This window comes from Nansenia antarctica (genome assembly GCF_963989245.1).
Source record: "Nansenia antarctica genome assembly, chromosome: 1".
NCBI classification, from domain to species: domain Eukaryota; kingdom Metazoa; phylum Chordata; class Actinopteri; order Argentiniformes; family Microstomatidae; genus Nansenia; species Nansenia antarctica.
This window is the reverse complement of record NC_137674.1, coordinates 44,301,361-44,322,814: the sequence shown is the minus strand read 5'-3', so window position 1 is coordinate 44,322,814 and position 21,454 is coordinate 44,301,361. Positions and strand designations below refer to the sequence as shown.

The 21,454-nt window shown below is 50.8% G+C and overlaps 1 protein-coding gene across 1 annotated transcript in view; it reads left to right on the top strand.

Moving 5' to 3' along the window:
* ralgapa2 (Ral GTPase activating protein catalytic subunit alpha 2) overlaps nucleotides 1–21,454 on the top strand; it is a gene marked incomplete at its 5' end in the record, with an annotated part of 124,811 nt that overhangs the window by 32,476 nt on the left and 70,881 nt on the right. Inside the window, 21 exons of the mRNA XM_080539909.1 lie at nucleotides 443–486; nucleotides 1,037–1,217; nucleotides 5,207–5,322; nucleotides 5,471–5,609; nucleotides 6,337–6,542; nucleotides 7,553–7,831; nucleotides 8,349–8,534; nucleotides 8,746–8,880; nucleotides 9,184–9,332; nucleotides 9,733–9,844; nucleotides 10,278–10,515; nucleotides 10,955–11,155; nucleotides 13,622–13,765; nucleotides 14,507–14,638; nucleotides 14,900–14,994; nucleotides 15,211–15,301; nucleotides 15,725–15,916; nucleotides 16,792–16,980; nucleotides 17,567–17,760; nucleotides 19,715–19,813; nucleotides 20,158–20,313. Of these exons, the coding sequence (XP_080396035.1) occupies nucleotides 443–486; nucleotides 1,037–1,217; nucleotides 5,207–5,322; nucleotides 5,471–5,609; nucleotides 6,337–6,542; nucleotides 7,553–7,831; nucleotides 8,349–8,534; nucleotides 8,746–8,880; nucleotides 9,184–9,332; nucleotides 9,733–9,844; nucleotides 10,278–10,515; nucleotides 10,955–11,155; nucleotides 13,622–13,765; nucleotides 14,507–14,638; nucleotides 14,900–14,994; nucleotides 15,211–15,301; nucleotides 15,725–15,916; nucleotides 16,792–16,980; nucleotides 17,567–17,760; nucleotides 19,715–19,813; nucleotides 20,158–20,313 (3,278 nt within the window). The remainder of the gene's footprint in view (nucleotides 1–442; nucleotides 487–1,036; nucleotides 1,218–5,206; nucleotides 5,323–5,470; nucleotides 5,610–6,336; nucleotides 6,543–7,552; nucleotides 7,832–8,348; nucleotides 8,535–8,745; nucleotides 8,881–9,183; nucleotides 9,333–9,732; nucleotides 9,845–10,277; nucleotides 10,516–10,954; nucleotides 11,156–13,621; nucleotides 13,766–14,506; nucleotides 14,639–14,899; nucleotides 14,995–15,210; nucleotides 15,302–15,724; nucleotides 15,917–16,791; nucleotides 16,981–17,566; nucleotides 17,761–19,714; nucleotides 19,814–20,157; nucleotides 20,314–21,454) is intronic.

Below are 21,454 nucleotides of genomic sequence, written 5' to 3'. Positions count from 1 at the left end.
TCCCTCCTCCTCCCTCCCTCCCTCCTCCCTCCTTCCCTCCCTCCCTCCCTCCCTCCCTCCCTCCCTCCCTCCCTCCCTCCCTCCCTCCCTCCCTCCTCCATCTCTCTGAAGGCATTTAGCAATCAGAGCACTGTCTCATTTGATTACAGATAACCTGATTGGCTTCATAAATACACACCCGCCAATTGACTGTATTTTCTTTCCACCTGGAGAATGTGCGCCCCCCCCCTTTTCCTGACATGGTTTATCCATTTAACCAACACAAGGATTGACGGAGCCATCACACTTGTCTTTCTGTGCTGAAGTGTATGTTTTTGTGTGTGTGTGTGTGTGTGTGTGTGTGTGTGTGTGTGGGTGGGGTGGGAACACCTCAGGTGGCGGAGGGCACGTCTGTTTCAGGGTTGTGAAAAGCTTGTAGATAATTGTCGCCCCTTTGTTCCAGGTTCAATCCTGAAAAAGCTTTTACACACTGGAAACTCCTTCAAGGTAAGAATGAATGGTGGAGGGAGGGGGGGGTTTAATCACACAAAAACACGTTTTTTTTTTTTTTTACGCAAGAACACCCACGTGTGTGAACTGTACAATACAGTGTATGAGTGGAGGAGGCGGGGAAAACCTGTCGAGAGACCGAGAGAGAGAGAGCTCCAGCGAGAGAGCGAGAAGGACGGCAGAGCTCTCTCGCTGGAGCTCTCTCGCTGGAGCTCTCTCTCTCTCGGTCTCTCGACAGGTTTTCCCCGCCTCCTCCACTCTCCCGAGGGAACAAACACACACAGGTTAAATAGACCAGTGGGATAACGAGTCTGACCACTGACACCTGTCCGTAATCAGCTCATTACCCCCCTCACAACGACAGTCTGGCTCCCTCTGCAGGCCAGAACGCGCCATGCTCCCCACAATGAGACTGTCATGGCTTATGGGCCTCCTCTGATGGTGGTCTTTATGGAGCAGTAGACCATAGGGATAGAACAGTATCCATCTTCCAGACTTGTAGACTAACCCCTCCCCCCCCCACCCCCACGTGTCCGTCTGGCTCCAGATCCGATGCGAGGGCATCCGTCTGTTCCTGCTGTGGCTGCAGGCCCTGAGGGACAACTGTGCGGAGGAGCAGTTCCTGGTGTTCGCCTGCCTGGTGCCAGGCTTCCCCGCGGTGCCCTCCTCCAGAGGCCCCTGCACCCTGGACACCATCATCTACAACCCCTTCTCCAACCCCCCCGAAGGTGAGGCGCGCACACACACACACCAACACACACACGAGGTAGTGGTGGTCTAGTGCAGTGGTTCCCAACCTTTTTTGTCTTGTGTACCCCTTGAGCTGTTTTGCCATGCCAGAAGTACCCCCTCACTCATGCGTGTTGATTATTTCCCAAAAAAATCAATTAAACTCTAACTTGCAAATATAACATTTATTACTGACACACAGAGAGCAAAACCTCTTCTCATGTCTCCAAAACTCTAAACACATTTTCTGCTTTACACACATTTTGCTATTCAAAATGGCACTTTTTAAATGCACTGAACACGGTTTTCTGCACACAACAATCTGACATAAAGTCACATGTTTGCCATTTCAAAACATTGCCATTCAAAATTAGACTACATGAGCTAATTGGCCAATACATGTGCCACCTGGCCACCTCAATGGTTAATTGTTACCACATGCCCACACACTCACTGAAAATAGAAAAATAAATAATAAATAATAATGAATTTGATTTGATATCTGTTTCTTTTCCCTTTCTCCTGCTCCTCTTTGGCTTCTGTCTGAGGTGTAGTGATGTCATAATTTTCTCATCCCAGAGTCTTGACTGATGGGGAGAGGAAACAGACAAGATGAGACAGGATAAAACTTATCACACACACACACACACACACACACACACACACACACACACACACACACACACACACACACACACACACTTAAACTTCTTATCTAACTCTACTGATTATTAATGAAATCATTTGAACCACTCCCCTTTAATACATAGATATTTACACCATTGTGAAAAATAGACTCACCCAGTAGCAGTTGCAATTCTTTTTTTCATCAGTTGAGCTTTAATGAGACACTTGAGGTTGCTTCTCTTTTATAAGCTTTGACAGTTCTGGAGGCAGTGTGGCAACAGCAGTCACCAGGCTGCTCTCCACATTCAGTCTGTTCCTTGGCTTGGTTTTGATGTGGGTCAAAGCTGAGAAGGTCACTTCACACATATTATATGTAGATCCAAAAGGCAAAAGTTCATTCAATGCACACTTTCCCAGCACTGGATATTCCTTTTCAACATCACACCAAAACTCTGTCAATGACTTGTCAGCATGTGCCATCTTCAACCCACGATCAGAGGACATGTCCATCAGATTTTCCTGCAGGCTTGCAGGAAGGCTGCTGCTGCTCCTGTCATTCACTCTGAATGGGTTCCTCACCCAGTCCAGTTTTTCTGACTTTGTTTCAATGTCATGAAAGTACTGGTTGAAGTCAGTGTCAAGTTTGGACAGATGTGCTTTAACTATTTTCACCACAGGACCTCTGTCAGCATCAGTGGTGGCGAGATGGCCATCAAGCAGTGGGAAACAGCTCACATCTCCATCCTTACATTTCCTCTCCCATAATTTAACCTTCTTTATGAATCCATTCACTTTGTCATACATGTTAAGGATGTGTGAGTACTTGCCCTGAAGTGAAAGGTTGAGCTCATTCAGCTTAGTGAAGACATCAGCAAGATATGCCAGCTGCGCAACCCACACTGCATCCTCAAACAGGGCTGCAAGAGGGTGGTCGTTTTCTGTCAGGAAAGCAAACACCTCGATGCGCAATTCATAGAGCCGCAGCAGCGTTTTGCCACGAGACAGCCAGCGAACGTCTGTGTGAAGCAGTAGCTGCTCATGCTCTGACCCGCTGTCATGACAAAGAGTTTGAAACAGTCTGTGGTTCATTGGCCGGGACTGAATGAAGTTAATCACCTTAACTGCGTCATCCATAACTGCACTTAACTCGGGGCTCATCCTTTTGCTGGCGAGTGCCTCCCGGTGAATAATACAGTGCATCCACTTAATTTCGGGGTTCACCTTCATCACACGCCCAAGCAGCCCACGCACCTTACCCGTCATTACTGCCGCTCCATCGGTACAGATGTGACTGCAGGATTTCCACTCCAGATCGTTGTCTTTGAAGAAATACTCCAGATCGTTGTCTTAATCAGAAATATTTCCTCGCCAGTTGTCTTTCCTGGCAGCGTCTTGCAAAACAAGATATGCTCATTTATGTCCGACTCTTCTTTATAACGCACAAAAGCCAGCAGCTGAGCCTCCCCACTAACGTCGGTCATTTCATCTAATTGCAAAGCGAACTGACCTGCTTGCTTCATTTTATCCACCACTTGTCCGACAATATTTATGGACATATCATCAATCCGACGGGAGACGGTATTGTTAGATAATGGTACCAACTTGAGCGTGTCAGCTGCTTTCTTGTCCAGCATAGTTTGAGCCAAAATCATAGCGGCAGGCAAAATCAGATCTTCGGCGATTGAATGTGGGGTTTTTGACTTAGCCACTAGTAATGAAACAGCATAGGACGCCTCCAGTGCTTTGCTTGACACACTTGCCGCTTTTTTCAGTGTAGCCTGACTTGACTTGAACTCTGACAGTTTTCGCTTGAAAAAGTCGTCAGTTTTACCAACAGTTGCTAGGTGTTTGGTGCTCTGGTGTCGCTGTAAATGGGCTGGCTTCATTGAATTATTTGCCAGGACTTCGCCGCAGAAAAAGCACTGTGGCTGTGGTGGATCAGCCGATGTACATGTAAATCCCCACAAAACATATGTTTCCAAATAATAGCGGGGTCCTTTTTTTCTTTTTTTCTCTGATCTGACCGTCTGATCTTCCTCTGATCTGACCGTCTGATCTGCCTCTGATCTGACCGTTACTGTAGCTGGTCGTTTTAGCCATCTGTCCATCTTTGCGGTATACTGACAGGCCTAGCTGACGTGCGCGCGTAAATGAACGTAAATGAACGTGATTTAAATGTGACGTGCCTACCGCTTGTGTTACAGTCATTACCTGTCGGGGAGGAACTTAAGTTGCAGCGTACCATTTTAACAACAGGTTTATGAAACGACTATATTTAATTATTTTTTGGTAAAGGGAAATAAATTATAATTCCAAATCTTTCCACGTACCCCCTGCAATCCCCTCACGTACCCCTAGGGGTCCGCGTACCCCCGGTTGGGAACCACTGGTCTAGTGGATAGTGAGTTGGACTTGTGATCAGAAGGTTGTGAGTTCAAATCCCGCCTGAAACCTCACCACTACTAGTGTGCCCTTGAGTAAGGCACTTAGCCCTCAGTTACTCCACGGGGAATGTCCCTGTAATTCGTAACTGTAAGTCGCTTTGGATAAAGGCGTCTGCTAAATGGCAAAATTATTATTATTAAATTATTAATTTAATTAAATTAATTAAATTACACGAACACGCACGCGAACACACACACACACACACACACTCACTCTCTTCACATCACCCAAGTGTAGGCGCACATCCACACACACACACGTGAACAAACGCGCACACACACACACACACACACACACACACACACACACACACACACACTCACTCGTCATATCGCCCCAGTTTAGACTCTTTGTCTCCCTGAATCCTCGACCATCTAGCCAACTCATCTGCCAAGCGGAAGTTCCAAGTCCCTATTTTTGGTCCAGTGCCTCTTGCTGATGAATGTGTCCCAGCTTGAACATGCTTTGCCCAGACACATTTGAAATTCCTTCTGGAAGTCAGTGCTAATTGGGCTGGGATGGGTGGCCGTGGTCCTCCGGGTGCCAGGGAATCCCACTGGTGGCTTGTGTCTGAGTCCTATGAGACAGGCTGTCTAGGTGAGGGGAGGGGACAGTGGAAAAAGTTAGTTCAGACAGGCTGTTGTCCTTAATGCCACTGTGCTCTGGGCGCACTCACAAGTCTGTGTGTGTGTGTGTGTGTGTGTGTGTGTGTGTGTGTGTGTGTGTGTGTGTGCGTGTGTGCGTGTGTGCGTGTGTGCGTGTGTGCGTGTGTGCGTGTGTGTGTGTGTGTGTGCGTGTGTGCGTGTGTGCGTGTGTGCGTGTGTGCGTGTGTGTGTATGTGCGTGTGTGCGTGCGTGTGTGTGTGTATGTGCGTGTGTGCGTGCGTGTGCGTGTCTCTCCCTCTCTGCCTGAGCAGCCAAGGTGGTGCCAGAGGAGATCACCCCGCTGGTGCCCGCCGTGCCGGGGGAGAAGGTGGCAGACGACCAGACCTGCTACATCCTCCAAACCCTGCTCAAGTTCATGGTTGTCCAGGTATGCATCCCAGGCCTCATTCCTGTCCTCCAAACCCTGCTCAAGTTCATGGTTGTCTAGCTAGAGACTGCATTCCTGTCCAGGTCACTCTGTATCTGATCTTTCTCGTAACTCACTCTTATCTCTGTTCCTTCTGTCTATCTGAAAGGCGTCCAGCTTAGAGTGGAAAAACAAAGACAATCAGGACTCGGGCTTCAGGTTCCTGTTCAGTCTGTTTAAGAAGTACTACCTGCCTCACCTCTTCCCCTCCTTCACCAAGCTCACCAACCTCTACAAGCCTTTATTAGGTAAGCCTTTATGCATGGACAGTCTCTACACTGGGAGCGTTCTTTGGTCCTAATACTGTCAAACACTGTCCTGTTGCAACTGGAGAGCATGCTCCAATTGAGATCCAATTGAACACTCCGCACCCTTGTATTCTATTTCTGAAGCAGTCTGATAGCGTTTGAAGTGGCGAGCAAATTGGATAGTTGATATTCTCCAAAAATAGCTTTTGGAGAAATAACATATATATATTTTTAAAACATATTTTGGGGAAGGTGTACAAAGTGCGCACGTCTGTGGCCATTGAACCACACGGTCCAGAACCCGCCAGGTCTCGACCCAATAAGAGCGTTCTCTGCTTCTCCACTAATCGCCTGCTATAATTATCTAGCCTGTTCTGCCTAAGGCTGAATACTGGAAGCGGTCATGGCAGCTATTTCAATCTAATTGCCAATTAACTCAGAGTTACTGTTTGAAATGAAATTTCCCTTTTGAAATATGAACCTCGTCTACGAGGCTTTTTGTGCTCTGAAATGATCAGGGGCTCAGTTCAATGACTGTATGGGCTGAGTAAACTATCGGAGCTAAATGCCCGATTTCACCTGAAGGATTGCCATTGAAAGTATTGAGGGCAGTACCAGTTTTGTGAGTTTTTTTTTCTCTTAACTCCTACTCCCTCTTTTCATCCTTTCCTTCCGTGCTGCCTCTCTCTTCATCTCTCTGCCTCCCTCCCTTCCCTCCCTTCTCCAGACCTCCCCCACCACAGACCAAAGCCTCTGTATGTCCCCGTCACCCGCAACAATGAGAGCACCTTTTGTACGCGGGACCAGTACCTGGCCCCCCGCGTGGCCTTCATAACCTGGCTGGTCACCTTCTTCCTGGAGAAGAAGTACGTCAGCGCCACCGCCGCACCCAGCGCCAAGAACGGGGCCGAGGTCATCCCCAAACTCATCCAGGTAGGAGGTCATCCCCAAACTCATCCAGGTAGGAGGTCATCCCCAAACTCATCTAGGTAGGAGGTCATCCTCAAACCCATCCAGGTAGGAGGTCATCCTCAAACTCATCCAGGTAGGAGGTCATCCTCAAACTCATCCAGGTAGGAGGTCATCCCCAAACTCATCCAGGTAGGAGGTCATCCCCAAACTCATCTAGGTAGGAGGTCATCCTCAAACCCATCCAGGTAGGAGGTCATCCCCAAACTCATCTAGGTAGGAGGTCATCCTCAAACTCATCCAGGTAGGAGGTCATCCCCAAACTCATCTAGGTAGGAGGTCATCCTCAAACCCATCCAGGTAGGAGGTCATCCCCAAACTCATCTAGGTAGGAGGTCATCCTCAAACTCATCCAGGTAGGAGGTCATCCTCAAACCCATCCAGGTAGGAGGTCATCCTCAAACCCATCCAGGTAGGAGGTCATCCCCAAACTCATCTAGGTAGGAGGTCATCCCCAAACTCATCCAGGTAGGAGGTCATCCCCAAACTCTTCTTGTGTAATGAAAAGTGCTTTATAAATGTAATAAATGTATAATGTTATTACAAACATGATACAGATCATACATTTACATTTAGATTTACAAACATGATACAATTAATGAAGTGCATATCAATTACAAAAGTCAATTTACGCAATGTAATCAATTAAGACATGAACACTCGTTGGATGACAGATTGTTTATGGGGGACTTAAACTGACCAAGTGAGACCAGAGAATCTCATTGGAGTCCATTTCCAGGTCCTCGTGTGACCTGCTGTCAGTGGGAGACAGGGTGATCAGAGTGCTGGAGGGACAGAGGTTTTGCGCATGTTAAACAGGTTTAGTCACCCAGCACTTTGACTCTGCGGCCCCAGTGTGTCTGTGTATGCTGAAGCCCTCAGTCACAGCTCTAAACATACTGCACCTCTCACTGATGTGTGTGTGTGTGTGTGTGTGTGTGTGTGTATGTGTGTGTGCCTCTGTGTGTATTCAGACTGTCACTGCAGGCAGTAGCAGTCAGGAGAAGGAGAAGGAGAAGGAGAGGGAGAAGGAGAAGGAGAGGGAGAAGGACCGGGGGGTGGAGGGGGAGCCCAATGGGCCCGCCGAGCCAGAGAAGAGCCACTCCAACAGCAGCACACTGTCCGACCGGCGGCCCAGCGACTCCAGCCTCTGCAGCATCGACGAGGAGCACCGCGGGGTCTACGACATGGTCCACGCCATCCTGCTGTCCACGCGGGACAACGTCAACTTCGTCAACGAGGTCTTCCACCAGGTACGGACACGCAGAATCCATTGTTATTGTTCAACATGTCGTCTAAAAGTATGAAGAGTAATGTTTTCACACCATCAGGACCCGGTCCAGATTAAACGTATAAAACAAGCCTACGGTTCCAATGTAGTATTTTCACTGTAGTCGACGATAGCAGGAGTAGAATCGCTTCTGTCTCCTCCTCTACTGTCTGTGTGTGACGCTCATTTGATTTCCTCTCGGTCACCACCTGCTTTTTGAATGCTGTGTTGATCTGAACGACGGAGATTAGTTGTATTGGACTGCCCTCTAGTGGACGGACAGCATCACTACATCAAAGACACATTCTTAGAAAATGGACTTGAACGCACTCATTTTCAGGATCAAAATAGAGATCATGTGTGTGTGCATTCAGGAGAAGGAGAGGGCCAATCTCCTGGAATTATATAATATAATTATAATGATATTGTAATAATAATAATAATGTATTATAGAATAATATTCTAGTAAACCTCCTGATGTCTTTGTCTTCCCCCTGCAGGCCTTCCTGTTGCCGTCCTGCGAGGCGTCAGCGACCAGGAAGGTGATCAAGGTGTACAGGAAGTGGATCCTGCAGGAGAAGCCCACCTTCATGACGGAGCCTGAGAAGAGCAGCCAGGAGGAGGAGGAGGAGGTGGAGAACCCTGAACAGCTTCTCCCCACAGAGACAGACAGCACTCACGCACAGGTGAGGAGCACACACACACACACACACACACACACACACACAATGTTGTCTCAAACATGCACTTACTCCTTCACACACACACACACACACACACACACACGCACACACGCACACACACACATGATGTATCAAACAGACACAGTCAGTCAGGCAGTCACACACACACACACACACACACAGACACGCTGACTGCTGTCCATTCCTCCTCCAGGTGTTAGAGAGTCATGGGCACAGGCGGTCCTCCAGCTGGGGCAGGACGTACTCCTTCAGCAGCGCCATCAGCCGCGGCTGTCTGACCGAGGCACAGAACAGAGACATCAAGGCTGGCATCCAGCCCACCCTGCAGGTGTGTGTGTGTGTGTGTGTGTGTCTGTTAGTGTGTCAGTCAGTGTGTGTGCATGTCAGTGTGTCATGCAGTGTGTGTGTGTGTGTGTGTGTGTGTGTGTGTGTGTGTGTGTTTGTGTGTGTGTGCGAGTGCGTGCGTGCATTCAAGTGCGCATGTGCGTTGTGTGTTTGTGTGTGCGTGCGTGTGTTGTACTAGGAACCCTGTGTACAGTATGTGTTTTGCACGTCATTTGGATGTGATGTATTGAAAGAGAACCGTGTGTGTGTGTGTGTGTGTGTGTGTGTGTCTCCCTCCTGCTCCCAGGTGTTCCTGACCAACTCTGCCAACGTGTTTCTGCTGGAGCCGTGCCAGGACGTGCCCAAGCTGCTGGACAACCAGGTGGAGGTCTGCAAGGGCGTGCTGAGCATCTATCGTCACATGATCATGGAGCACCCCATGAACACACAGACGTGGTCAGTCCTCCGCACAGACTCAGTATTATACCTACCGTATAGACTCACCTTTACACCTTTACACTGTCTGTGTGTGTGTTTGTGTGAGTGTGTGAGTGTGAGTGTGTGTGTGTGTGCGTGTGTGTGAGTGTGAGTGTGAGTGTGTGTGTGTGTGTGTGTGTGTGTATATACAGTACCGTACAGACTTACATTTATACTTCAATCTTCCTATCGTTAGAACAAGCTACTTTTAAACAGACCTGTCTGCTACACATCGAATCTCAATGAAACGAAGCCGGGTGTCATAAAAATAAAAAAAAACACAACACCGTCCGGTGTGTGGTAAAGTCGTCACCACCGACGTGACGATGTCATAAAGCGGTGCCCTGACAAGATGCACCCTGGGATGTGTGGTCTTTAGGGAGCAGATGCTGCAGGTGCTGCTGAGGATCACGGAGGCGGTGATGAAGAGACCTCAGGAGAACCAGAAGAAGGACGTCTTCGCCGAGAGCCTGTCTGCCATCCTCTTCAGGGTCAGTATGGAGCTCCTCTCCCCAGAGTCTTCCATATAGAATAATATCTTAACGTAATCTAGAATAATATCTTAACGTAATATAGAATAACATCTTAACGTAATATAGAATAATATACACCATTCAGCTGACGCTTTCATTCAAAGCGACTCGCTCAGTGCATCAATTCTTCAGTATGTACGGTCCCAGCGGGAATCAAACCCTCAACCCTAAGCATTGTTAGCGTCACGTTCAACCAAGCCACAGAGGACACACCTATAAGGAAGAGGTCCGTCGTTTTTCGATCGGCCAGTGCCAAACAGGTCCCTCTGGTACATTCTACCAAAGAACCATGTTGTCAGGCAAACAAAACAAACACAAATATATTAGGTCGATCAGGAAGGAAATGTGTGTGTTTGTGTGTGACCCCCCCCCCCCCCCCCCTCCTGACCAGACCATCATCGTGGCGTGGGTGCGAGCCAACCTGTGCGTGTTCATCTCCCGGGAGCTGTGGGACGAGCTGCTGAGCGTGCTGTCGTCACTGACGGCGTGGGACGAGCTGGTGACGGAGTGGGCCAGCATCATGGACTCCCTGACGGCCGTGCTGGCCCGCTCTGTCTACGGCCTGGACATGAACCACCTGCCCCTGGACAAGCTCAGCGAGCAGAAGGAGAAGAAGCAGAGGGGCAGGGGTGAGGAACCGCAGACATATGGGGCGGGAGGTTGCGGGGGCGGAGGGGGTGTATGGGTGTTAAGGATAGATGGCGGGAGGGGTCGGAGGACAAGGACGGTATGACTCGATGACGAGAAAGTCCTGAATCATGCTGTAGTTGTCGTATACATGGCACCATATTCAATGATATGAATCACATGAAATCAATTCTGTGTGTGTGTGTGTGTGTGTCTGTCTCTCTATTAATGTGTGTGTGTGTCTGTCTCTCTATTAATGTGTGTGTGTCTGTCTCTGTCTCTGTGTATGTGTCTGTCTCTGTGTGTGTGTGTGTGTGTGTGTGTCTCTATCTCTGTCTCTGTCTCTGTGTGTGTGTGTGTGTGTGTGTGTGTGTGTGTGTGTGTGTGTGTCTCTGTGTCTGTCTGTCTGTCTGTCACTGTCCATCCATGTGTCCCTCTCAGGGGTGGTCCAGGACTCTCAGAAGGCTGCGGCGGTGGCGCGCTCCTTCTCTCTGAGCTGGCGGGGCCAGGGGGGTCAGGGGGGCCAGGGGGAGCAGGGCCCCCAGCAGCAGCAGCAGGAGCCCATGCGGTTCCGCAGTGCCACCACCTCCGGGGCGCCCGGCGTGGAGAAGGCTCGCAACAACGTCCGCCAGAAAGCCACCGGTGAGCCCTCGCATACACAGCTTTCACTTAACACACACAAACACACACACACACAGAGCACACACACACAGACACACACACACACACAGAGCACACACACACTCACAGTAACACACACACACACACACACACACACACACACACACACACAGCACAGACAGCAGCACACAATGTAGCGCTCACACACATCTCTCCCCAACACATGTAAAAGCACCACAGAGTGGCGTGATACCTGCATGAAGGTAACATTATGTCACCTGCTGTACAAAGAGATGATTTATATAGTATACCATACATCTCCTTTTATTCCATACTGTCTCACAGCAGTCACATTTCTCCACTCCACTTTCTATTGGACCAAACACAGCTGTCAGCTCTTTGTCGTGTCCCTCTATAGCGGTACTGTATACGTTGAATGAGAGGCTGTATAGAATCCAGCTGACTGTATGTGAAAAGCAGGTTCTCTTATCTCCATATATGTTGGCCCAGGTGCTGGTGAGAGGCCTAACACTGAACACAAAGGAGCAGCAGATGGTCCCTATTGTCCCGGTCAGACGTCATTGGCCAATGTCAACATGTGTCTCTGTCAGCTCTATGGCTCCTGGTGACATGTTAAAGGCTGGCTTTTTTTTGGGGGGGGGGGGTGGGGGCATTGTCACAACGGCAACGAACAGCCACTTATCGGATGTGGATGTGTCAGTCTAATTATGGGTTTAGCTCCAAGGCTCTACCCAGAGAGGTGGAGACACATCTTCCCCTGCTTCTAAACGATGGAAACCCTCAGAGAAGAGATGAAAGAGATGCTCCTCCTCGCTTGTTACCTCCTCCCTCCTCCACCTCCTCCTCGTCCTCCGCCATCCTCCCCCCTCTGTAAATGACCGATTGCATCTCTGCGTTCTGAAGAGCTTGTTGAGCTCAGAGCAGATGCAGTTGAGCTTGAAGGAGGGACTCTCAGAAGCCTGTGTGTGTGTGTGCGTGCGTGCGTGTGTGTGCGTGTGTGCATGTGTGCGTGCGTGCGTGTGTGTGTGGGTGTGTGCGTGTGTGTGTACAGTACTGTGTGTGTTTATCTATCTGTGCAGGCAGAGACTAACATGAAACACCACCGCCTCAAATTCTTCCTTTTCTCTTCTCTCTGGTCTAATTGGATTTCTCACACACATTGATCTTCAAACGGCCCGATATCCCCCCCAGTCCTCAGAGAGAGAGAGAGAGAGAGAGAGAGAGAGAGAGAGAGAGAGAGAGAGAGAGAGAGACTGCACATCAATTGCGTGGCAGTTTCTGATAGTTTCATTAAGAGTGTAATTAACGCTTATTAATATGCATAAACGGGGGTAACGGCAGCGGGGCCGATGTTATCTCCAAATGAAAGACGGTTATTAAAGTGCGGTGTAGGCTGAGAATAGAACTCTCCTCTGTCATTGCTCTCTTTTAAATAAGCCCTGAAGTGCTATTCAGACACAATACCCACGCCTTATCATTGAAAACTGTCAACTTGCGTATACTCAGTTATGCAAATGCATACGGTTATTGTCCTGATCGTTTTGTGTGAAATGAGGCAAAAGAAATACAGCAGACTAGACTACATACGTTCATGTCGTTCCAGTGACCACGACATTGGACGACCGTGTCATAGTTAGTAGCAACTAATATCAAGTTGATGTTATTTGGAATAACCATTTGATATAAAAACTGTGCTGTTATATAGTTACAGTTCACAGTTAATGTAAACCTATATACTGAAAGGCCCTCTGCCCTCTGAGTGGAGTTTCAGAAGGGGACTTCATGATTTCCTCAAATCTATTTTTTGTTCTCCTCTGTCTCGCTCTAGAGAACTAATTAAATGTGTCTTCAAACAAAAGCAATCCACTGCATAAATTAACTCTCTGAAATGCAGCTACTGTAGCTGTTAATTTTTTTAAGATTCACTGGTGAAAAAAAATATTTTGATACCACAATTATGGTAGAGCATGGTTGCTTTATTCAAGTATAGAGCCCTCAAGTGACACATTTAAAATGAGAGTTTGGGGCTTGAACATATTATATTTGTCTTTTTGGTAGTCTCAGTTATTAGTTCTTAATTTCCCGTCTCAATAACTTTTTTCTTTCCCAGGGCTTAATTGTTAGTAGTTATTCATGCCCAGAACTTCCAATATGCCAACTTTCGCTTGAATTGTGCATTGATGATGTCATATACATGATGTCATATACATTTGCATTGATGTCATATACATTTGCTTGGAAATTCATCTTCACCAACATATCTGAAGTTTGGATTGGCTACCTTGGTTTGCCCTCTGTTGGTCCTATGGGTTTTCTATTCTTTTGGTTTTACCCTCACAACGGAAAACAAATATGTTTGCCATTGATGCCCTTTTGATATTCTGATCTGTTCTCTTTTCCTCTCTCACTTGTTTTCCTCTTTCCCTCTCTCTCTTTCCCTCTCTTTCTCTCCCTCTGTGATGGAAGCTAAGCGAAGCCAGTCTATCAGCAACTGTGTCCATCTTTACGAGGCTTTGCCCGCTACTAAAAGTGTCCCTATGCTGCTCCACACTGTCAGCTCTTTCTTGCCTGGTATCTCTGCTGGTAACACTTGCTCTCACAGGCTTTCAGGTAAAGTGTGCTTCTGAGAGCCGAGTCTGTGTCTGTGTCTGTGTCTGTGTCAGTGTCTGTGTCTGTGTCTGTGTCTGTGTCTCTGTGTGTGTCTGTGTGTGTGTGTCTGCGTGTGTGCGCATTCGCCGTGCCTTTTACTCCACCCTGTTTCTTCCATGGGTCAGTAACGATTGTACCTGCACCTTAATCCCACGTCCTCTGTTATGTAAAAACTCAGTGGAGCGGAGGCCACGATCTCCCCTGGGATTAACCCCACGTTGTCCTGTTGTCTGGTTTGAAGTGGGGTGAACGTGTGTTATAACCTCCAGTAGGCTTCTCCCACCTCTGCATGTGTTCATCTGTTAGGGCTTTCACACCGGCAAAGAACCGTGCCGGTTCGCGTTCGCGTTCGGAAAACCTCCGAACGTTGGCGCTGTCTGGCGAACGATACACTGGTATGAACGCGGGCTCGTTCGCCAGACAGCGCCAACGTTCGGAGGTTTCCGAACGCGAATGCGAACCGGCACGGTTCTTTGCCGGTGTGAAAGCCCTATCAGTGATTCGTAACCCATCATCGTCAACACCGTCTTAAAAGACAACCGTTGAAAGTGATCATGGTCAATGAAGGAGTTGTGGTTTGGTTAGAGACCACTGAGAGTGCTGTGTAGTCAAGCTGGATCGTGTGTGTGTGTGTGTGTGTGTGTGTGTGTGTGTGTGTACGTGCCCGTGTGTGTGCTCTGACTGTGTGTGTCCTGTCCTCAGACGTGGAGGAGTGTCAGCTGTCAGAGTGTGGTCTGGAGGAGGAGCTGGGGGGGGGCGACGGGGGGGACAGCCCCCTCCCACGTAGCAGCAGCACCTCCGACATCACCCAGCAACTGGCAGACACCTTCCCAGGTACACACACACACACACACACACACACACACACACACTCTCTCTCTCTCTCACCCACACACACATACACACTCTCTCTCTCACCCACACACACACACACACTCTCTCTCTCTCTACCCTCTACTGAATGAATCCGGACTACCTGACCCAGTTGACCCCCCCCCCCCCCCATACACAACCCTGTGAGACTAGAGTAGCCGTACCTCTAGGCTGTGTTCTGTGACGTGTCCAGTGAGACTAACAGCTGCTCTGCTCCTCCAGCCCAGAAGAGGGAGTACTCCCCCACCTCTCTTGGCTCTGACGGCAGGACGTCGGAGGGGAGGAGAGAGGGGAGAGAGAGCACCGAGCCACCCGTGGTGGGTTTCCTACTCACACGCAGACACACGCAGACACACGCACACACACATAGACACACACACACAAACGCACTCACACCTACCCAATCCCAAATCTATTAACCTATGCCCTTGACTGACTGAGTACTTCAATCAGAAGATCATTTCAAAGGGGTCCAGGCTTCTCTGACCCCCCTCCCTCCTCCCCTCCCCCCTCCTCCCCTCCCCCTCTCCTAGATTCTGATCCGGCGTAGCAGCAGCCCTGCTGAGCTGGACGACCCTGCAGACACGCCCTCCACCTACGGGAGGCCAAAGCTCCGGGAGAAAAGTGAGCCAGCCCTGTACTGACAACATGTTTGCCTAGCGGCTGTGTTTGATGAGACAGGCCCAGTGGGACAGAGCAGCTCGTTACGCCTCACTGGCTTATTTTGTTAAGTTGATTATTCTTGCACCGTAGTATTAGTAATACCCTTTCTATTATGAGAGCTACACAACGAATGCAGGTCAGTATCCATTTGAACTCTGCTTTCTTAGCACCAGGATATCATTACCAACCATACAGGATTGAGTATGAGTGCCACCCTTACGCACGGCATTACAATTAACGCGATCCGTTGCGTACAGAACAGCGGTTTATTAGCTACAGTCGCTACGCGTGCGCGTGTCTGTCATTTCAGACGGACGCTCCAAACCTCTCGAGTCACAGAGCCCCGTTTCCCTTTTTTTGACCTTTGACCTCTCCGTCCCGCAGGCGAGAGCGTGAGCAGCGAGACGTCCAACGGCTACCTCAACGACGCCGACGTCAGCCTGCTGACCTGGCAGGCCTTCGAGGAGGAGGCCGACACCCAGTCCACCCAGTCCACCCAGTCCACCGTCATCGACGTCACCACCGACCCCCACAGCCAGAGGAACCTGCTGCTCAGCCACAACGAGGCCCTGGCAGGTACCCGACCAACCGGACCGGACCCACTCTGTGTTGGGTGTGGAAGGGGGGGGGGTTTAGTTAGTGGATCCAGGGGTGGGGGAGTCTGGGGACCGGCTCGGGGATGGTTCGGGCCGTCCACGGTGGTCCATATAAGGGTTCGAGAGAATTTGTTAGGGCCCACGATGTGGTCGGCAGTTTTCTAGAACATAACAGCATCACATCATCCACAGAATCCGGAGCTTAGAGCATACGTCCGCTGTAGCGTATTTATTATGCTCCTAACAGCAAGTGCGCAAGCTGGATTTTATTTAGTTTTTGCGTCGTGAATAGTGGATTCAGGGAGGTGTCCGGTTGGGGGGGGGGGGGGGCGGCAGTTGGATGGGGTTCATCAGGTCCATGTGAAGTGCGAGTCCTCTGAGTCCTGGGGGCTTTAGCTCACAGCCGCCTGACCTTTGTGGGGATTAGCGTGGCTGGCACAGTGGCCCTGCTTCACCCTGTCTGGTGGGAAAGTGGATCTGTTGGGACAGTATCTCCTTCCTCAGAGGCGGCACCGTCTCTACCTCTTGCCGGGTTTCCAGGCTGCCGCCACCTGCTCCCGGGGTGTCGGCTCACCTGGTTAAAGCTCCTCTGGGTATTCAGATGGATTAGGCCCGGGTCAATGTCTCATGGATATGGAGGGAGGTTGGCTGAGTGGTTGGTCGAAGAAGGGTTTATGCTTGGGCCGCCACACCTCCACCCACACGCCCACCACACCTCCACCCACACACCCGTCACCTCCACCCTGTCTGTACTCTCCCATCGGTTCATTGGTTGTGAATTCCCAACCACCGTCCTCATTGTGTCCTTGTGTTCCCTCAAGCTCCGCTGTCTTCTCCCTCTCCCCCCTGTTCTAGGTCCCGAGTGTGCCCTCCCTCCCCACTCCTCCGCCCCCCTGTCCCACCACCACCACCACCACCACCACCACCACTACCCCCAGCACCCCCCCGCCTCGCCAGCCCTGCTGGTACACCCAGAGTGCCAGGACTGCCCCCAGCTCCTGGAGGACAACATGCAGTCTGTGTTGCACATGCCTGAGGACATGGGTACTGCTCCTGTCCTTTACTCTCCTGTCCTACACACACACACACACACACACACACACACACACACACACACACACACACACACACACTCTCTCTCTCTCTCTCTCTCTCTCTCTCTCTCTCTCTCTCTCTCACACACACGCACACAGACACACATACTCACTCTCACATGCACACACACACACACCCAGACCCTGCTACTCTGTGGTCAACTTTCCCGAACTCTGCCCTCCCTCTCTCTCCTTCACACACCCTGTCAGACCCCCCCCCCCCCCCCCCCCCACCCTCCCTCTGTGTTGTACTGTAGTTATGCTTCACCCACGGCACCCCACCCACCATTACTGTGCTGTTCATGTGTGTGTGACCTGGGTGTGTTTGCTGTGTCTTTGGAGTGGAGATAGACCAGAATGTAAATAGATCTAAATTACCGTATTATTATGAGATTTTTTTTTGATCTGCATTGATGGAAACATGTGTCAGACCGAGTGGTATACAGTCATGAATCAGAGTCATTTTTCTCCCCCCTCTCTCTCTCTCTCTCTCTCTCTCTCTCTCTCCGCCTCTCCACCCCCCCATCCCCCCGTAGACAGCAGCGAGTGTCTGGCGGACGACATCAGCATCATCGCCGGGGGCAGCCTCACTGGTTGGCACGCCGACTCTGCCTTCGTGCTGTGGAGGAGGATTCTGGGTATCCTGGGCGATGTCAACAGCATCCGCTGCCCCAGGATCCACGCCAAGGTGTTCAGACACCTGTACGAGCTCTGGCACAAGCTGGCCAAGGTACGCCCCCCCCCCCCCCCCCCACGTCCCTGACTCTCACCTACCTGCCCTGCCAGCCCCCCCCCACGCCCCTGACTCTCTCACCTACCTGCCCTGGCAGCCCCCCCCCACGCCCCTGACTCTCTCACCTACCTGCCCTGCCAGCCCCCCCCCCACGCCCCTGACTCTCTCACCTACCTGCCCTGCCAGCCCCCCCCCACGCCCCTGACTCTCTCACCTACCTGCCCTGGCAGCCCCCCCCCACGCCCCTGACTCTCTCACCTACCTGCCCTGGCAGCCCCCCCCCACGCCCCTGACTCTCTCACCTACCTGCCCTGCCAGCCCCCCCCCACGCCCCTGACTCTCTCACCTACCTGCCCTGCCAGCCCCCCCCCACGTCCCTGACTCTCTCACCTACCTGCCCTGTTAGCCCCCCCCCCACGTCCCTGACTCTCTCACCTACCTGCCCTGGCAGCCCCCCCCCACGCCCCTGACTCTCTCACCTACCTGCCCTGTTAGCCCCCCCCCACGTCCCTGACTCTCTCACCTACCTGCCCTGCCAGCCCCCCCCACGTCCCTGACTCTCTCACCTACCTGCCCTGTTAGCCCCCCCCCCACGCCCCTGACTCTCTCACCTACCTGCCCTGTTAGCCCCCCCCCACTTCCCTGACTCTCTCACCTACCTGCCCTGTTAGCCCCCCCCACGCCCCTGACTCTCTCACCTACCTGCCCTGTTAGCCCCCCCCCCACGTCCCTGACTCTCTCACCTACCTGCCCTGGCAGCCCCCCCCCACGCCCCTGACTCTCTCACCTACCTGCCCTGTTAGCCCCCCCCACGTCCCTGACTCTCTCACCTACCTGCCCTGTTAGCCCCCCCCCCCCCACGCCCCTGACTCTCTCACCTACCTGCCCTGGCAGCCCCCCCCCCCACGCCCCTGACTCTCTCACCTACCTGCCCTGCCAGCCCCCCCCCCTCCCCCACGCCCCTGACTCTCTCACCTACCGCCTCTGCTCTCGGACAAATGATTGAGTCGACATTGTTATTTTATAGTTTTGGAGTCTAATGCGTTCTTTTCATTTTCATATAGGAGTTGAATTTGTCATGTTATACACTCACCTGGCACTTTATTAGGAACACTATACTCATACTGGGCCTCCCCTCATTTAGGGCCTCCCTTTGCTCTCTTAAAACAGCCTCAATACTTCGTGGCGTTGATTGCCCAAGATGGTGGAAATATTCCTTTTGAGATTCTGGTCCATGATGACATGATTGCATCACGCAATTCCAGATTTTTCGGGTGCAGTTTCACGCTATGAATCTCCCGTTCTACCACATCCCAAAGGTGTTCTATTGGATTCAGATCCGGTGACTGGGAAGGTCGCTGAAGAACTCTGAACTCATTATCATGTTCATGAAACCAGTTCGAGACGACTTTTGCTTTGTGACATGGTGCATTATCATGCTGCAAGTAGCCATTTGAAGATGGGTACATTGTGGCCATGAAGGATTGCACATAGTCAGCAACAATACTCAAATAGGCTGTGGCATTCAAGTGATGATTTATTGGTGTTAACAGGCCCAAAGTATGCCAAGAAAACATTCCCCATAACCATTACACCACCTGAATGAGTGAGAAGGTGTACAGGTTTTCTTAATAAAGTCCTCAGTGGGTGTAGTTTTGGAGTCTAGTATAGGAGTCAAAGTTGTTTTTTGATCGTTTTGGAGTGATGCAGAGTGATATTCAGACAGAAGTGTATGCATGATAGCATGCCTTGGTTCATAACCTGATTAGAAGTGTGTGTGTGTGTGTGTGTGTCTGTGTCTGTGTGTCTGTGTCTGTGTGTCTGTGTCTGTGTCTGTGTCTGTGTGTCTGTGTGTCTGTGTGTCTGTGTGTCTGTGTGTGTGTGTGTGTGTGTGTGTGTGTGTGTGTGTGTGTGTGTGTGTGTGTGCGTGTGCGTGTGTGTGTGACCGTAGATCCGGGACAACCTGGGGATCAGCGTGGATAACCAGTCCTCTCCTCCCCGGCCCGTCTTCATCCCCCCCCTCCGCATGCTGGCCTCCTGGCTCTTCAGGGTGAGTGAAATCTTTAGACGGACAATACTGTACAGTGTAAACACACACACACACACACACCTGACCATCACCTGAAACCTGCTCCCGTAAGGCCCTGACAACAAGTGTGAAGTATTACCATCAATAAGAGTTGAAGTACACTGTTAGCCCTATATTATAGTTAACTGTACTGTATTGTTTGGTCCATCATTGGTTTGGGTTGTGGGTTGGTCAGCGCAAACACATCCTTAGAGTTTATTAAAAAATAGCCCTCTTTTAGTAAACAACATCTGATATTGAAATATATCTGATATATATGTATATATAAATGTATGGTGTTGACCCCCAGTGTGACCCTGTCCCCCGCCACCATGCTCCCGGCAGAGTTCAAGGCGGGGAAGCTGCAGGCCTACAAGCTCATCTGTGAGATGATGACCAAACACCAGGACGTGCTCCCCAACAGCGACTTCCTGGTCCACCTCTACCACGTCATGCACAAGGGCTTCACCAGCGAGGACCAGGTATGGCCAGCAGGGGGCACCACACTCTCGCACACACTAATGAATAGTGTTTTCCGATCCTGATCGTACCTGGTGGCTGCTGTGGCCGTCGTTCCGCTAGTCGCCACTGGATGGCGCCACAATCAAAGACATCCGAGTTTTGACGCGTAGCCGCCCTCCAGAGGCCCAATCCCATTTCACCCCTTGGCCCTCCATTTCAGCCCTACCCCTCTGTTTTGCACGTTCACGTGCAGGGTAGGGTTGTCCCAAAATTCTTGTTTTCATGTAGGGGTTGGGCCAAGTGGTAGGGCTACATAGCCCTCCAAAAGGAGATTTCGAAGGACCAGACTCCGAAGAGAGCCACAACACTCCATCTTATGAAATCCCAGAATGCCTTGCGAATCATTGTCACGATAGCGAAAACAGGAATAAGCAAGAAGAGGCCTCCACACATGTCATTATAAAAGCCAGTGGCTCACCATAACAAGCGGGGTAGGGGTCAAAATGACAAATGTGGATTGGGCCGGAGTCGGTTTATGATGATCCTCTGTCGCTTGAATGTGGCGCTCTGGTATTGTCACGGTTGTCATGTCTTGTGATGTGGTAAGTAACCTACTTCCTTACTGATGACTCATCACTCGTAGCAGTACTCTCATCTCTGCAAATGTATTAGACTTACATGTAAGGAGAGTGGGTGTCAGTGGTCCAGTCTTGTGTGGGTGTGGTTCTAGTGAGTCTTCTGGGTTCAGAGTGTCGCTGTTCTCCAGCCCTCTGCTCAGCTGACAGCTGAGGTTCCTAGGGCCTCTCTCTACTCTCCCTCCTGGCCGTGCCAACCAGTGGGCATGGCATCATTGCACGCTGTCTTGGCATGTACCGCCCCCCCCCCCCCCCCCCCCTTCACTCCAGCAGCATCTTTCACAAGACACACCTTGGCTCCCGCTCCTGTTTGGACTCCCGCGCCCTGCGCTCCAACTTGAGTGGAGGGGGTGGTAGAGATGCGGGGGGGGTGAGGGTGTGAGAGCCCCCCTAAAAACAAAGACGGGGGAGAGAGGGAGAGGTGGGGGGGGGGGGTAAAACTGTGATTAAATCCCTTTGTTTTGGACGTGAAAGCGTGTCCCCGCCCGGCTCCTCTTGGCAGCTTGACAAAGCTTATTAGAATGTG